General features: G+C 41.3%; 1 protein-coding gene across 1 annotated transcript in view; it reads left to right on the forward strand.

Annotated features, from left to right (window-relative positions):
- Positions 1 to 16188, forward strand: part of PDX1 (pancreatic and duodenal homeobox 1) — a 22276-nt gene extending 6088 nt beyond the window's left edge. The window contains exons 2-3 of the mRNA XM_029284072.1: positions 48 to 189; positions 15797 to 16188. Of these exons, the coding sequence (XP_029139905.1) occupies positions 48 to 189; positions 15797 to 16188 (534 nt within the window). The remainder of the gene's footprint in view (positions 1 to 47; positions 190 to 15796) is intronic.
- The last annotated feature ends 2189 nt before the right edge of the window (positions 16189 to 18377 follow it).

Here is an 18377-nt window from a genome sequence, read left to right on the forward strand (position 1 = left end):
CGGGCATTCCGCACCTCCACCCCCTTCCCCCCCACCATCCCGCTCAGCTCTCTCTACCGCCGCAGGAGACCCTTCCCTTCGGAGAAGGGACCGAGGCCGGGGTGCTGGAGCAGCCCAGAGCGCCGCTGCCCTTCCCTTGGATGAAGTCGACCAAGTCTCACGCGTGGAAGGGACAGTGGGCTGGCACGGGTAAGGCGCCTTCCTCTTCTTTCTGCCCGGGGCCGAAGAAGAACGCCTCTCCTCCGTCCCTCTCCCTTGCCTTTTGCAAGGGGACCAGCCCTTAGCCGTCTCCAACCCGGAGCCTCCTTCGGATAGCTTTGGACTACAATTTCCATCATCCCCAGTCAGTGCCTCGGCGGCGGCTGGTTTGAGGAGAAAAACGATTGTAGTCCAGCATATCCGGAGAGCGCCCAGTTCAAAAAAGCTGGCCAATCAAAAAAGAGGGCTTTCTCGTTGGATGGAGTTGGTGAATCACCATTTTAAAAAAAACAAACATAAATCCAGCCATGCTTTAACTTAACGTTAAAGTGTCTCTGCAAAGCCAGTCTTAGTTTATAGTTTAGTGTGATGTGCAAAGCTGGGAAAATGGGTTGAATAAATTATGGGTAAATGTCACTTAAGTGTAAGGCTGTGGTGTAAATACGGTATGTTCTTGTGCCTGTTAATCCTGAAAGGATTCCGATGAGCTCTTGATAATTGCCCAAACTGAAGCCAGGAGTGAATGGGTCAGAATGCCACCGAAATTTAATGAATGGTGCCTGAATGTAGAGCACTTGAGTTCCTATCCAGGGTCCTGGAACTCTCATAGGAGTTGAAATACAATTTCCATCATTCCCAGACAAAGTGGTTGTAGAAACTGAGTTTTGCTACAACGTATATAGAAGGTTGGCCCCGTAGCTAATATGATCAAAAGAAACTTCCTCTAAATTCATTGAGGCTACCATATATAGAAAGTAACACAATACAATATTGTATTTTTCTTTGTGTGATTTGCCCTGCAATAAATCTTTTTGTTTACTCAGGAGTAAATCCTATCCCTAGGCCACTTAAAATAGCATGCATTGAAACAGGGGAATGTTCTAGAAATGTAATAAAACAATGATTGACTTTCTAGAGATTATCAAATCAAAAACATTGAATGCCAACAGACTAAAATAAATAAGGTCGTGTAGTTGTTTTCAAAGCTCTCTGCCATGCTTTCAAATGTTAAAGCAGTGCCCTGTTAAGTAGCCTTAGTCTCTAACTAAATGAAAGTTTGAGGATTCATTTAGAGGTGCACCACTCGAAAGCCACACAGCCCTTTGCACACAGAAAACCTTGAGTGTACTTCCAAAGAACTTGTGTATCTTTCAGTGTGAATGAAAAGAGAAACAGTGAAATTCATGACCAGGGAGTAATTGTTTTGATTGTACAGTAGCGCGGTTTTAATGCAAGAAACATAATGGAGTTTTTGTTCTGCGTCCATTCACTACTCTGCAGGCCACTCCGGAGTTAAGGGTGTCATCACTCATCCTGGTAAAAATTGCACACTTTGCCTTAGTAAATTCTCTTCTTTCACATTATGGTAAACTCAACCTGCTGTATGGTTCCTGCAGAGGGGCTGTGCTCTGTTGTACCCCAATTTCGGCCTGTCCTGCTTCACAGAATGAGGCCTTTCTATTTCCTGGTTGAAACTGAGAAGACACTTTACACAGAGAACAGTCTGGTTTTTTTTGCAGGGAGCTATTGAAAGCAGAGAATGTGCACCACCATCATCCTCACTGTCATTGTTACCACTATTATCCATTTTGTCTCTCAAAAGTTTTATCCGGGCATTTATCAAAATGGCAGCACCTTTCTCTTCTCTGATGCAATTAGAAAGAGAGGAGGGAAATCCTGCAATCTTAATTATCACTGCTGCAGAAATATCAGCCTGAATAAACACAGTGACACTTATTTTTGAGTATCCACGTTTAAGATAAGTGGAATCCTAAACTCCAACAGCCCACGGTGACGTCTTTCCAGAATAAAGGCTTTTGGAAAAAGACTGGACCACATTAAGCCTTACTTTCTTGGATATGTTTAGTCCTACAAAGCACCATAGGAGCCCAATTAATAAATAAGGAATCAGATCTGTCATTTCATACACTGGCGTGTTTATTATGGCATAGGTTTTGTGGGGCCCCGCAGTTCACCCTCAGTGGCATCTGATGAAGGGAAGTGTAGTTCACATATTTATTTGTAAATCCTTTAAAAATATCTTGTGAATGTCCGGAATGTTCATTTACTGCAATGTGAATTAAGACTTTGGAAGGAATAAACTAGGCTGGCAAGATTATAACTTATTATATTATATTAATATATTAATATTAACTTATTATAATATATTATATTATATTATATATAAGTAATAGTATAGTGAAGGAGATTCCTAATGAACTGTTGAGTTTGCATTAGAAGCCTGGAGTTGACTCTCATATTAAATTTGCTCTTGGTCTATATTTGTTTTCATATCACACTTGTTTGGGATGCATCTGTAAAGGAGTCTTTGATTGAAGTTTGTGGAGACCTGCTCCAGTCCTTTTTATTTGCAATTCATTGGGGGATATGACTTTAAAATAGTTCTGTAAAATATTTGCTCTGTACCTGGGCACTTGCTCACACGTTTTAATTTTTTTAAAAAAGAAAAGGAATATAAGAATATACCATATGTTATTCTCCTGTTTTTTTAAAGTACTGTACCTCTTTGAAAGGATTACATGTTAATTACATAGACTTGGAAATATTAAATTTTTCAGCGTGGGGAAATTCAGTTTTAAGCTCTGTCTTTAAGAGTGCTGGGTGTGATATTCATGACGCTATATTTTAATTTTAAAACAACGGAATCATGGAATGGTTTGCAGTTTTTTTTAAAAAAAAAACAGTGAATCAGTGTATTCAATTCCAAGAATCAGAATGGTTTTTAGCTGTCAATGACTCCAAGGAATTTGCTTTAATTGATTGTGCTGATAAAAAACACACGGACGGTGGGGAAAGAAAACGATGAGGTTTTCTCGTGTAGTTTTTGCTGTCCGAAAATGTGAATCAAATTTGCTACCTGTGGGGGGGGGGGGGAAGGACAATGCTGAGGGATCCACTTTTGCAGCAGAAATGAGGGACAAATAGGAAGGCTGGCTTTGGATTGCAACTTACTAAAAAGCTACTTCAGCAGAATTGACTCTTGCTCCAGTCTGGAGAAGAGAGCTTAGTAGAACTCTGTTCCTTACCTCTGCAGAAGATCAGACTGAGCTGCTGCTCCAAGCCAAGATCTTCTCAGGGCTGCCGTTATGACCAACACATGAAGGTTGCTTTGGAAAGAGACTCTGTATTGATTTTACCTGAAACTAATGAAGGTCGAGCCTGGATTTTGTGAAGACTGACACAGAAATCGGGCAGACTGATTAAGAGTCCTTCACGTGTTTGCCAAGGAATAACCCTCTTAAATACCATGGAGCTGACATTGCAAATATTAAAAGTTTGCACTGTTGACAAAAGAGTCTGGATTGTAAACCTAGTGCATTTCCCTTGTTTTGTGTTAATGGGTAAAGACCCCGTCTATATCTTTTAGGGGCAAATTCAGTGTCGTGCAAAGTGGCAAAGCTGCAGGCAGCAATTTACCATTGAATCCTGCTGCAATTATAGTTGTAGAACTATAGCAGACAGATAAGACGGCCTGTGCATCTATGCTTAGAAGAAACGTTGAGCGCTGATTCCAAATGTATTTGCATGAAAATTACAATGACATGTCTCGGCTTTTCTAAAAAACGTACATATACACGTGTCTGCATTCAGTGAGAAATAATAAAAGAAGTTTCATCAGGATCCATGAAATTTCATGTGCAAACACACATTGTATACTCTGGTAAGATTTCAGAAAAGGACAAATGAGAAGCTCTAACTGGCCCTTCTTTGAACACAGATGCCAGTCTTCTACTTTGGACTGAGCGGTTTGGAGGCTAATAAGGATTTTTATGCCTACTGAAGCATCAGTTATTAATGTCTATTTAACCAGAATTGGATTAGAATCAGCACTGATAGGATCAGAAGTTCTGTCAAGGCCTTGGCATCTTATTCTCCAACACATCCATCTAGGAATGGACCCATATATACCCAGTGGAAATCCCTGGATTTATTTTAAGAAGCTGGCAGCTTGCAGTTTTGGGTTTTTCATAAAAAGTTCTGAAAGTGGCATTGACCTGAACTTTTTAAACTTGCATTCATGGAAGAAATGTCCTCAAAATGAAACAAAACAACACACTGTTGCGATTAATCCTATGATGTCCTCCAAGGCTTCTCCTTCCTAATAATTCAACTGGATTGCAGTTTATTTAAAGTTCAGCGAAAAGTACCGTGGGAATGCGCCGTTACACGGGGCGTCGGTTGCTTTTAAGAAGGCCTCGTGGGATCCACCAGGAAACCCAACCATCATCCAAAGCAGAGCTGCTGAGCTAACGAAGGTCCTTGCGTCCACCCGAGAAGCCCCCAGCAGAGACAGCAACGGTACTTTTTGTCTTCAGAAACACTCGTGGCACCGGAAAGGCGGTTGTCGCACACACTGCAAAGCATCACACGCTTTCGTGGACCTCAGTCCCCCCTTCCCAGTGTGACCGACCTCCAAATAAACCGCTCAGCTTCTTTTGGAATTAAGACCCAGAGGCCTGGAGCGTCAACATCTGGAACATCTGCCTTGGGGGCTAACAGACGGCCAAGCCTTTTCTCTCCCCTCGGCGCTGGAGGCGAGCGGCAAACCCTTTCTTCCACCGTCCCCTTTCGGTTCTCCGGACGGAACCGGACTCTTCCAACGCGGCCGAGAACCGCTGCTGCTGGCCGGCGGAACCGGCCTGACCCGGCCTGAGCGTTGGCCCCGAGAACAGCGCAAGCGAGACCCGGGGCTGTTTGGGCTGCCAGGGCCTCGCCTCCTGGGCAGCCGGGGGAGTTGCCTGGCCTTTCCGATCCGGGGAGACTGAGCCAAACGCCAGGAAGGGCAGTTGGGGGAAGAGCGGCTCGGTCTCCGGCTGCACAATGTTATCGCGCCCTGCGCTCAGCGGGTCACGCCTTTGGGCAAATATTGCATTAAGGGCTTTGTAAGAACAGATAGGAGACACAGGGGCGGGGAGGGGGACGCCTGCGTTTTCTTAGCTGGGAGAAACCGTTCGGGCAGACTTACTCTCGCCTGTGGCCAGTTCAGTTAGGAACCCGAATAGAATAGAATAGAATAGAATAGAATAGAATAGAATAGAATAGAATAGAATAGAATAGAATAGAATGGAATGGAATGGAATAGGAATAGGAATAGGAATAGGAATAGGAATAGGAATAGGATAGGATAGGATAGGATAGGATAGGATAGGATAAGGAATAGGGATAGGGATAGGGATAGGGATAGGGATAGGGATAGGAATAGAATAGAATAGAATGGGATAGGGATAGGGATAGGGATAGGGATAGGGATAGGGATAGGGATAGGGATAGGGATAGGATAGAATAGAATAGAATAGAATAGAATAGAATAGAATAGAATAGAATAGAATAGAATAGGGATAGAATAGAATAGAATAGAATAGGAATAGAATAAGGAATAGGAATAGGATAGAATAGAATAGAACAGAATAGAATAGAATAGAATAGAATAGGAATAGGAATAGGAATAGGAATAGGAATAGGAATAGGGATAGGGATAGGGATAGAATAAGAATAAGAATAAGAATAAGAATATAATAAGAATAGTTCTTTATTGGCCAAGTGTGATTGGACATACAAGGAATTTGTCTCCGGTGCATAAGGTCTCAGTGAGGGGGGAAAATGCTGTTTCCTTAAAAAGCAAAAATATTGGAAAATAACAAATAGAGTAAATGTAAGTGTGTATGTGGGCCTGTTTATATAGTTTTAATTCGTACAACATGTGTTTTATATGAACAGTGATGTTATTTTTAAATACATAAACTGAAATGCAATAAACTATACATAACATAACTTTAAAAAAATAATTTGTGGACTGAAGAGGATTTTGCGAGATGCGTTAAATTTCCTACATAGTTGGATTTACTGTAAGAGATAATGTACTAAGGGTGGTTAACTAGAAATAAATTCCTAGTAAACAGAACATAATCCGTAATTTCAAAATATAATTAATATAATTTCTTTTTGAATAGCGGTAGTTTGCAACTAGGTATAGCTACACAAAAGTAAGTCCCATTGTAAAAAATCCCACTGAGTCTCTGATTGCAGTTCACTGTCCTTCCAAGATTGCGTTCTACTGATTTCAATGGATCTTTATTTATAAGTAGACTAGAAAGCTTGATCTGCAGCAGCAAGGAAGAAAAATGTAGAAAAAATTAAAATAAGAGAGTTAGATGATTTAGAATCAGAGAAGTGCATGCATTTTCCAGTGCCTGAAGCCAGTACCATTGAAATTTAACCAACAACATTTTTTCCTCCTGAAAGAAAAGTTTTTAGATCCTTCAAAACTGCGGGACAAATGAATGTCCATCCGTCTATTTGGGTCTCTCTCAAAGTTTTCCACCTGAGTTGAACGTTCATGATGCTGTGTGGTGGGACAGTTTCTCTCTGGGACGTATGGGACGTATTTGTTTTATATTTCCCCTTTGGCTTCGTCAAATCTCCTTTTCCCCCACTGGAACATTTTTCTGGCAATTTTTCCCCTCGAAATCTGTGAGACATTTTCATTTGCCTTATTCAGAAATAATTCTCCCCGCTCTCTCAAGAGTATTCAATTTTGCATCCGTGTGGATGAAGGTTTATACTGGAGTTTTATTCTAAAACAACTTATTAAAGACAATTAAAGCTTAAAACATTGCTGGGGACAAACCCCATTGAAAGGAATGAGAGCCGAATCAGAGCATTCTTGCTAGCTTCCCGTTCATTTCATTGAATCTGAGCTGGATTATTTTCACTGGATGGTGCCTAATGCGTGCAGTCTGTCAACGGTGCCTTAATCACCTCATTTTAGCCACTATATTTTAAAATCTGCCTAAATAAGACTACGTTGGCCATGCGATGCCTTCAAATTTATCGGAGAAGGCAATGGTGCTAGGAATGGTTAGTGGACAAAGAGGAAGGGGCTAGCAAAGAACTTGCTGACTTGATAATATCAAATCTGATGCAAAGTTGAACATACAACAATTGAAAGAAGCTGCATTTGGAGAGCATTTGCCTATAAAGTCACCAAGAGTCAGAAACAACGTAAAGGTTTAAAACAACAACACTTTAAAATCTAATTTCTTGCTAATTGATTCTCCTTACTGAGGCTTGATTTGAGAGAAATGCATGCTTTTATATCTCCTGCCCTTCTGTCTAAGGGCCACGATTTAAGTAACTTCATTAAATGAGCTCCTAAGCTCAAGTTTCGCTCAACCAGATTCCAAGCTACAGTCCATATAATAAAGAGTTTTTAATTTCCTCCCTCTTTATTTTTCCAACACGCAATGGTATAATGGGGGATTCCAAAGTCATGTCAGGTTTATTCTGAAAGAAGCAAAATTGAAGTTATTATATTTGATGATGCTTTTGGATCCAAATTGTTTCTCCCCCCCCCCCCCATGACATTTCTCCTCTAAAAATGTTAGCTATGAGATATTGGCTAAATACTCAAAATACCTTTGGAGTATTTGCATATAGCTAATGTGGGACAAGAGGAAATAAAAACTAATTAGTCTTAAATTTTTGAAAGAATTTCAAAAGCATTTTCATGTAAACTAGGCAAACGCAGGGTGGTGTGTTTTAAATTGTTCTGGGTATTTGTTTCACAGGTTAGCTTCTCATTTCATGAATCTGGAAACAAAACAATTAAAACAATAATTTAGATCTGATACAGTTGCTCACTCCAATAGACTCCGTGTGGCTTACAAAATATATTGCTAGTTTAAATAATTAAAAACATAAACAAAATGAAACAAAAGCTGGATTAAATATAATAATTAATAACTAAAAATAAAAACATAATAACAAAAAGCATCCTGCACCTGTACGCAGGCACAAACACACACATCCCTCCAACACATAAGCCCAGGTCTGAGACCAAAGCCAGGATTTAAGGGTTTTTCAGAATCCTAGAAAAAGGGTACCATCTGTATCTCTGGAGGGAAGCTGGTCCAGAGGATGGAGAGACACACACACAGTGAGAAGGCAGTATTTAATAGAACAGTGAGATTGCAGTATTTAATAGAAGAGAGCAGGAGTGCACCCACTCTGCCTAAAGGTACCCATATAGGTAGTAATAAAGGCAGATAACTGGGTTGCATGACATGAAGAATTTTAAAGGTAACGATCAGCACCTTGAATTGCATCCAGAAGCCAAATGGCAGTAGTGACACATGGGTATGATGAAAAGTACCCATTATTGCTTATTCACTACATTATGTCAGCCATAGCTTCCAGATAGTCTTCAAGGGCAGTCCCATGTAGAGTGCATTGCAGCCATCCAATTGTGAGGTGTTCAGGGTGTGAGTGACCACCTACAAGATCCAAAATGTAGGGTGCAATCCAGGCCAACTCTTAAATAAATAAATGTTCCTTCCTGGGTTTTTTTTTGGGGGGGGGGGGAAATTGAAGCAGTCAATTAACAATTCATGCAAAGAATCGATATATCTTTTTAAAGCCAAAATCTATGTACTGTACAGGATGCATGACTGGTGACCAAATCCTCTTAATAATATGTTTATGGGTATAGGTGCATATGTGCATGCATCACTATTACTTGAGAATATTTACAATAGTTAAAACTATTGTACTGAAGCTTTCATTAAACTATCATTTAAAAAACTGCAATAAAAAGTTGCAAATTGAAAACAGGCAGGTACGGGAGCTGCAAGAAAACCAACGCTGACATTTACCAATGAACATTTCAGGGAAATATGACTTGCATTATTAGCTAATCAGTGAAGTTTACAAAAGAAGATATCATCCCTGCTTCCCAAGATGAGAATTAATGTAGAGCAGTGTTTTTCAAACTTGGCAGCTGTCATTGGTGTGGACTGTCATTCCCAGAATTCCCCAGACAGCATTCAATTAAGGGTTGAAGCTTTAATAAATCCTGTTCATTCTTGAATCCCATTTACAAAAAGGGTGCCTGTTCAGAGGCTTACCCAAAGTAAACTGTATCTAGGACTTCAGCTTTAATTAACTACTTTCTGAATTCATAGGGATTTGTTTCCTTCCAAAATGTTAGATAATTAGTTTGTTAGTGCTGCAATGTTGAGTGACAAACCTACTGTATTTGCCTAAGCAAAATCTGTTACTGAACTGTGGTGGCAAAGGGTCTGCCAGCCACTGAGGGAGTCTTTCCCAGCTGCCTGCTTTTCAGGTATTTACAGCTACATTGGCCATTCTTTCTGAGTTTGTTGCCTTACGGACTAATGGGAGTTATGCTGCAAAATATCTGAAGGACACCAGATTCTGAAAGTCAGTCCTAGGAAGTAAAAATGACAGACTAGTCTCAGAAGACTAGACAGGAGCAAGATGAAGCAAAAGAGTCACTGAAATAAACTAATATATATATATATATATAAAACACGCTAGGGAGGTGCTGCAAATTTGGCAAATAAACCTTGATTAACAGGATTTTAAACAATTTTGTAATTTATTTTAAAATATCCAAAGGTCAGTCTGTTCAATTACGTTTTGCAAAAAGTGATTTTTAAAATCACTTCCAATTTACAACCCAGTGTTGGTCAGGCACAGAATCTCAGAATATTAATGAAGTGTTTTCCATGCAGCATCTGACCTAAGTCAGCGTACATAATATGCTTGCTCTATATTTTCGTCACTTTCTTTCTTTTTATTATTTCCCTTCTCTTTTTCCTTCTATGTTAGTTTGTATTTTAATGTTTGACTCTGAAATTTAATAAAGATATATTTAAAAAGTTGGCACCAATTTAGTCCAGCAAGGTCAGGCTAGCTTGGTGCTGAATCATTTTCCAGGTAGCAGAGGCATTTTGTCATGAAGTAGAATTCCTGTCCTATCCAAATCAAATGCTTCGTGCGGTTTTAAAGGTGGTGGATCTGGACAAGCACATAAGGGGCAGCCTGTTTTATCTCTCCATATTAATCAAGGTTACAGTGTATTTATATCAGTATTCCCAGTATTTAGGAAGCAGTAAATTACAAATGAGGGGTTATATCTTCCATTGCCACAAATATACGACCATTCCAGTAACTAACCAGCCACTAATTTGCACTTAAAAACATTCAACTCTGCTTTTATGAGAAGTTAATTCATCTCAAGGAGAGACAATGTGGGCGAGTCAGTTCAGTTGTTAGATTATAATCTGAAAGACCTGGAGCTTCCCTTATACTGGAGAACAGAAATTTGTGGGATCACTTTGGTCAATCCTATTCTTTCAATCCAACCTTCCTTGTAGTGTGATTGTTGTGGGTGAAAATAGGAGGAGAGAACTCTTTGTAAGCCTCCCCAAGTTTACGAATGAAAGGTGGGATAGAAATTTAGTAAACAAGCAAACCCCAATATTTTGGTGCACAATCTTACTGTTTTATGACCAATAATTTGTCCATCAATTTACTTCCTCAAATTCTGTTAATCTTTCTGCCTCAATTGTACGTGCAACGCTAAGTTGACAATCAGTTCATATTTAATTTGATGATGGAAGAATATGTGCGTTTTTCTTGCACTGGACTATATCATGTATTGGGACGATTTTAACATCTTTATAAGAAAATGTTTTCTAAAAATTCCTACTCTTGAATTCACTTATGTAAATGAGAGCTCTACCGTAGGATAATGTTTTAAAAGAAAATGTGTCGGACCTCTAATTTTATGAATAAGCTTTGTTTATAGGCTGTAAATTTGTTCCAGCATAAATATCCCAACTAATGCTCAAAAGTTTTTGAAACCTATAAATTATCAATAGATATTTTCTTGAAAATTGTTGACTGAAAAAAAAATATTATATTTATATATTATGTTGAATTATTGGCACATGGTTGTTTTCCACAATATTTTGGTCAGCGTATGGCATGTTTAAAAAAAATCGAATTCTTTTTAAATTTAGCGGCTTAAATTCAAACCGACAAGTGTTTAATTTTTACGTCCCGTTATTCCGATGGGACGGAAAACTTTAAAATGTAGACTAGCGTGTGAATTCCTAGCGGCATCAAGCGGTCTGTCAGGACCAGAATAATTGCAACTGTTTCAAGTTACTAGCCGAACTGGAGAAATAGCGTGAAGAAGAAATTCAAGTTACTAGTCGCGTTTGAGAAAAAGCGTGAAGCAATCGCAACTTTTTGTTTAGTCATCCTTATATGGCGGGTAATTCATCCTTATTCTGAGCGGTTTAATTAAACTCAAGCCTCGCAATATCTGTACCTATTACACAGCCCGTTCACTCACATCGTTGTAGTCGCCCAATGAGGGAAAAAAAAGCCTCTTTGGCGGGATCGCTTCTAGCAGGGTCTGCGCTGCGTTTGGAAGCGATGCCTGGGAAGGGGCCGTGGCGCAAAGCCTGGGAGTAGCCAGGCTACTCCAAACTGCGAGGCCACTACGGAGAAGGCCTCCTCCGCGACCCCCTTCTTTGCACTCAATAGGAACAACCGGTCTTCCTTGCTAAATAATGATGGTGATGATGATGATGATGATGATGATGATGATGATGATGATGATGATGATGATAATAATAATAATAATAATAATAATAATAATAATAATAATAATAATAATAATAATAATAATAATAATAATAATAAAAAGTTGGAAGGGACCTTTGAGGTCATCTAGTCCAACCCCCTGCTCAGCTTTACTATTTTTTATTATTATTATTATTATTATTATTATTATTATTATTATTATTATTATTATTATTATTATTATTATTAAAGTTGGAAGGGACCTTGGAGGTCATCAAGTCCAACCCCCTGCTCAGGCAGGAAACCCTATACCATTTCGGACAAATGGCCGTCCAGTCTCTTCTTAAAAACTTCCAGCGTTGGAGCATTCACTGCTTCTGGAGGCAGGTTGTTCCACTGGTTAATTGTTCTAACTGTCAGGAAGTTTCTCCTTAGTTCTAGGTTGCTTCTCTCCTTGATCAGTTTCCATCCGTTGCTTCTTGTCCTGCCTTCAGGCGCTTTGGAAAAGTCATCAGATACACGCTGAGGATAAAAGTCAGGTTCGCCGGCCCTTTTTCGTTCCCTTGCGCGCCTGTTTATTGGTCGTCGTTTAAACGCTGGACAAATTTTGGGGTGATACTGGAGGAAATCTATGGTTGCGATAAATAAAATCTATTTTTGGTTAACGCCGTTGGTTTACGATCGCCGCGGCGCTGATAACGCAGTCTGAAGAGCCCGGAGCCGAAGGCTGCCGCCCTACACTCTGGTGTAAGTCCCATTGAATTCAACAGGAATTGCTCCGGGGCAGAACGAACGTAAAGATGCGTAGCGGACAGGAGAACTTCTAAGTTCACTTTGCCCTTCGTTTGCAGGACTTTGTCTGGTAAAAAAACCTCAAAGGAAAAAAAAATAAAGGGGAAAATAGGCGCAAAAAAAGTCCAGATGTGGACACCCCCCCCCGTGGGTTGTTCTGGGGGCAAATATTATTTTTGCCTCCGTGGTACTGTAATCTGTTGTTACAAAGCCAACCAACCAACTAGCAGGGGTTCTCAACCTTGGCAACTTTAAGACTTGTGGACTTCAACTTCCAGAATTCCTCAGCCAGCTTTGCTGGCTGAGGAATTCTGGAAGTTGAAGTCCACAAGTCTTAAAGTTGCCAAGGTTGAGAATCCCTGCGATAGTTTGTTAGGATATGCGCCCCTCCGCATTGTAACCGCAAAGCGAAAAATGCGCGCTATTCAAGACCCTGAAACTTTTTGCTAGAATAAATCTGATGGCCTCCGGGGCGCGATAAGAGTCTGAGATGCTTGTCGAATCCATTCAAATACATGCGTGCCAAACTGGAAAGTTCTGTAACCGTCCTAATACAACAGGGGGGATATTGAATAACGGCGCATCTTATTTGCAGAGAAAGGCAGAGATAAAGAGGTGGTTAGAACCAAAAGGCTCAGGAGAAAGAGGCTTTAAATGTTAAAATAAGGGGCGAAGTTGGGGAAAAAAATTGGTTTTAATTACAAAAGGATGTCATGAATGGCATAATGCATTTTTAATTATAATTGTGGTTCCGTTTGGCTTTGTACTAAGAAATTCTATGCAGATTTTCCCGGATAGAAGTCCTTGAATTCTTAAAATAAATATCCTCTCCCCCATCCTACTCAGTTTAGAGAAGTTTCTTTTACTCTGTATTCGTTTCGCTTCTTCCTATTCAATTGAGGTGAAACCAGATTACAGGCAGCCCGAAATACAGCTAGCAGATGGTTTCGTTTTTCCCGCAAGGCTGTATGAAGGCTGCTAGCTGTTATAAACTAATGTAGTCCTGGTTTGTCACTGAGGTGGTTATATGAATGTGGTCTCCAAACCAAGGTTAAGCACAATGTCAAAATTGTATCCAAAGGAGACCGTGAAGCGCGTGCTTTTATCTCAGGTGTAATAAGAAAGGACAACAAATCTTTTATAAAAAAAAATGTTTCATGGGCTGCCTCCGATCAGCAAATAAGGTAATGAGTCGTGAGAAACGTGAGCTCTGGGCGATTGAATCTCGGCATGTCCTCTAGTCTAGCGTTTCACTGCAGCTACATAATTTGTCTCTTTGAAGAGGAACACGCACTTTTCTCGTTATATTTTAATAACATGCATGAGAGCCAGCTAAAGACATCAGCTAAAAACCAGGAGCCTGTGAGTTCTGGTTCCACCACAGGCACAAAGCCAATTGAGTAACCTTGGGCCAGTCAGTCTCTCTCAGTCCTAGGAAGAAGATTTTCCACTTCTGAAAAATCTTGCCGGGGAAAACTGCAGGGACTTACTTGGTCCAGGTAGTCTCTGAGAGAAACGAACTTGAATTAGATTGAATTAAAAATGAACTTGAATTGAACTGTACAAGGGGAAAAAATGACATAGTGTTTAAACCCTGGGCATCATGCAAGCACCACCTCACTGCCTCCCATCCTTGTTGTGTTTCTTCATTAATTAACCCAGGAGACCAGGCAAATGCAGATTGTCCAGGCTTATAACAACACACCCATTTCACATGCCTAGAGACTAAATGCCATTAATCTTCTCAAATGGAGAACAAGGGAAGACTTGAAATAGGAGGAATCCCTTGTTACTTTACTTGAACAGGAGGACTCTCCAAGAAATCCTAGATGAGAAATATTTTGAAAACTTTGGTTATAATGGACTTTGGTGTAAGAAACTGAGGTGGAGAGAATTCTACTGAATGGGCAGGGCAGGAGAAGAGGATGGAATAATAGGTGTGAAGGGAAGGTGGATGAGTGGGAGATGGAGAGAAAAGAAGGGAAGGAGAAAAGCGGGGGGGGGGATTGGAGGAGGAGGAGGAGGAGGAGAAAGAGAAGGAGGAAGAGGTGTTTTCAGGATAAAGAGGCAAGCAGAAACTATTCAGACCAAGAACACTTCAAAGCATAACAGTTCAGGATGAAAGTCAACGATGTCCGTAGATATCCAAGATAGGAAATATTTAATATAGAACCGGTTACCATCACCAGTGTATCTTTCCCACTCTCAGAAAAAAAAACTCTGAAATTGGGAAGGTGGGATGGGAAGGGAGATAGTTGCTGATACCATACAGGGAAGCCCTCCCTAATTCCACATTTCTTTGCAAGAGGGGAATGCATTGTATCTTGTATCTTCTTGATTTGAAAGGAGTTCTGTGCAGCAACTAGCTCAGAGAATTCCATTTTTGAAGGGTGAGGGTGCATTTTAAGCAAATAACAATTTCCCCCTCTATTCGTTTCTCACAAATAGATATAGAGTTAATTGAAGCACCTGCCCCAAATACCAAGGTATTTTCTGTTGAAGAAAAATGCCAAGAAACTGGGAGTTGGATCTTACTTTTATCCAGCAAGAAGGAATTTTATTCAGGGAGCAAGTTACCTTCTTCTGATATAAACAAAATCTAATTGTAACAGATTGCCATTTTAGATGGCCTAATTACAGGGGTAGGCAACCTTGGCTCTTTTATGACTCGTGGACTTCAACTCCCAGAATTCCTGAGCCAGCCATGCTGAGGGGAAAGAGAGAGGTTTCCATGCTTAGCCATGCTGGCTCAGGAATTCTGGGAGTTGAAGTCCACGAGTCATAAAAGAGCCAAGGTTGCCTACCTCTGGACTAGGCCTAGGCCTCTTTATGACTCGGGGACTTCAACTCCCAGAATTCCTGAGCCAGCATGGCTCAGCTTGGAAACCTCTCCCTTTCCCCTCAGCATGGCTGGCTCAGGAATTCTGGGAGTTGAAGTCCACGAGTCATAAAAGAGCCAAGGTTGCCTACCCGTGGCCCTAATAGATTCAGATTCTCCCAAAGGCTAAATATCTTCTTAAGTCTAGTTTAGCTCCTGATGTCTCCATGAATGCATCTTCAATACAGTTTTCTTGGCAACGTTACAAAAGCGGTTTTTTTTTCCCGGTTTCCCAGTCTATTCTGCCGCTTAGGTTTTCCTGGTGGTATGCTATCCAAATACTGGCCCTAGTTAGTTTTTCATGGCCAATCGAGGTTAGTTATGTGGTGCCCAGAATCAGTCGGTAGACAGCTCCTCGTGTGAGCGCATTCTTTTCTTCCCCAAACGCTTACAAACAAACAGCAGCTAAGGCTCTGGGCGTTTCCCAGATTGGTCTCAGGTTTCTAGTCCTTAAGATGCACCCCGCGCTCTCCCATCCCGGAAAATGTCTGAACTCTCGTTCTTCCTTAGGTGGCTCCTACGTGGTGGAACCGGAGGAGAACAAGCGGACCCGGACAGCCTACACCAGGGCGCAGCTGCTGGAGCTGGAGAAGGAGTTCCTCTTCAACAAGTACATCTCCAGGCCGCGCCGGGTGGAGCTGGCCGTCATGCTGAACTTGACCGAAAGGCACATCAAGATCTGGTTCCAGAACCGGAGGATGAAATGGAAGAAGGAGGAGGAGAAGAAGCGAGGCCCGGGGGGCGTCGGGGGCAACCAGGAGCCTGAGCAGGACTCCGCCGTCTCCTCGGGGGAATTACCCGGGAAGGAGGAAGGGCAAGAAGACGAGACCCCCGTCGCCAAGCTGCTGCTCCCCGCCAGCCCCGCCGTCTCCCCCCGCCGTCTCCCCCCGGAGACGCGGTGAAGGGGGCGGATCAAGTCGCGGACAGGCCTTTCGAGGGCCAGAGCGCCCCCTGGCGGAGCCTCCGCGCCTCTCGAGCACCTCTGCAGGGCGTAAGGAAGAAGGCTTATCCGTTGGACTACAACTCCCATGAGAAGTGAAGCTGATGGGAATTGTAGTCCGAGGCAACTGGTCCGGGTTGGAGAGGAAGAGGAACAAGAGCCACGCCCCTTCCCGTTTGCCTCTGCTTTTGTTTCTCTCCCCTCCTCCCATTTTAATCCAGTTTTGGAAGGGTTTTTTTTTTTTTTTAAAGAAAGATTATTTTCAAGGCTGACAAAGCTGGTTAATTAAATGATTCCTCCATGTGATACGTATTTAGCCACTGACTGTATTGGGGAAGTGGGAGGAGAAAGGCAAGATTTCTCTTGCACTGGATAAGGTTGAAGCTGTTATATTTCCTGGGTAGCCTCCCCCACCCTATGCCCACTAGGCTACCTAGTTGATCTTTCATGTTTTAAAATTCTTCTAATTAAAAACACAATGGGAAGCCAGCATGCTGCAGACCTCAAGCATAATCTTCCTTTCCAGCCATGCCTCAACTCACAAAGTCCTTCTCTGAAAATAAAGCGGGTCAGTGGTTGCAACCTTGGAAATTGGCGGAGAACTTGGAGAGAAAACCCATCACTTCCCCTTCAATTAAATTTTATGAGACTGTGCATGTGTGAGACAGAGAGAGAGAGACAGAGAGATACCTTTCAACTAAAGCTGCAATTCAATAGACCAGGAGTCCTCAACCTTGGCAACTTTAACACTTGTGGACTTCAACTCCCAGAAAACACCTCAGCCAGCAAAGCTGGCTGAGGAGTTCTGGGAGTTGAAGTCCAAGTCCACAAGTCTTAAAGTTGCCAAGGTTGAGGACCCCTGCAATAGACACTGACTTGGGAGTATGTTCCTCTCAGAAGGCAGAGATATCTTCAGTATATGGTGAAAAGTTAAGAAGAGGGGCTGTGGCGTGCATTTTGAATCTCCATTTGTTTATAGCAATAGCACTTAGACTTATATACCACTTCACAGTGCTTTACAGCCCTCTCTAAGCAGTTTACAGAGTCAGTGTATTGCCCCTAACAATCTGCGTCCTCATTTTACTGACCTTGGAAGGATGGAAGGCTGAGTCAACCTTGAGCCAGTCAAGATTAAACTTCTGGCAGTGGGCAGAGTCAGCCTGCAATACTGCATTTTAACCACTGCGCCACCACGGCTCAGTGTGCATTGCACATGGAAACCCCCCCCCCCCAAAAAGGTGGCACTTCCGTTGCGTGCTTATGGATGCTATCAGGGCTTTTTTCTCCATATCCTGTTGTTGACACACCTGAGATAGGTTTGAGATCTGAGATCTCTGTCTTGAAGATTAGGAAATGTAAGGAAAAATAAAAAGGTAACATGACTGGCAATCTCCGCCTTCTTGGAGACCCTTCAGGGTTGACAATAGGAACTTTTCAGGGTGGCGGCAGCAGCATTAATAAGTCTGCTCCCTATCCTGGTTGGGATGGATGAGACATCAATCTGAGCATCATCTCCACAGTTTCCTACTTGCAGCTTGAGGATTCCTTATTGCAATGCTTCCCAAACGTTGTCGCCCAAAACTGCTTATCAGAAAGTCTTATCAAATTTTGAGAACTGGTTGTAAAATCCTTTTCTTCAATATAACTTTGAATTGTCATAACTTGGGCCCCTGAACGAATGATCATAATTCAAGGACTACTTGTGTATTATAAAAACAATATCACTGAATGATCATTACGTCATTTCAATCAATTACCATTGGTAATTTTGCCGATTTTCATCTTTGGATAAAATACTTTAGAATACTTTGAAAGATTTTTTTTTTTTTTTTTAGTATAGTTCAGTACACGAGGCAATGTTTAAGTTAATTTAGACGTCCCTGTTGTGATGAGTAATGAGTTTGTATGTTGTTAAGGAAAAAACACTTTTACCCAATTTTGGGCAATTTACTTAGGTTTGGGAAGCACTGTCTTATGGACATGTCTCCATGATATTGCCTTTGTCTCATCCTGCCATAACTAAGGCCACCTAACCATATTTAGTTTATTTGATACTAGCTGTACCTGGCCACGCGTTGCTGTGGCTCAGTCTGGTTAAATGGAAAAGAAAGAAAAGAGAAAGCGCACGTTTGTAATATGTTTAATTTCACA

The sequence above is a fragment of the Protobothrops mucrosquamatus genome, unplaced genomic scaffold (genome assembly GCF_001527695.2).
Source record: "Protobothrops mucrosquamatus isolate PMUCROS unplaced genomic scaffold, P.Mucros_1.0 scaffold358, whole genome shotgun sequence".
NCBI lineage: Eukaryota > Metazoa > Chordata > Lepidosauria > Squamata > Viperidae > Protobothrops > Protobothrops mucrosquamatus.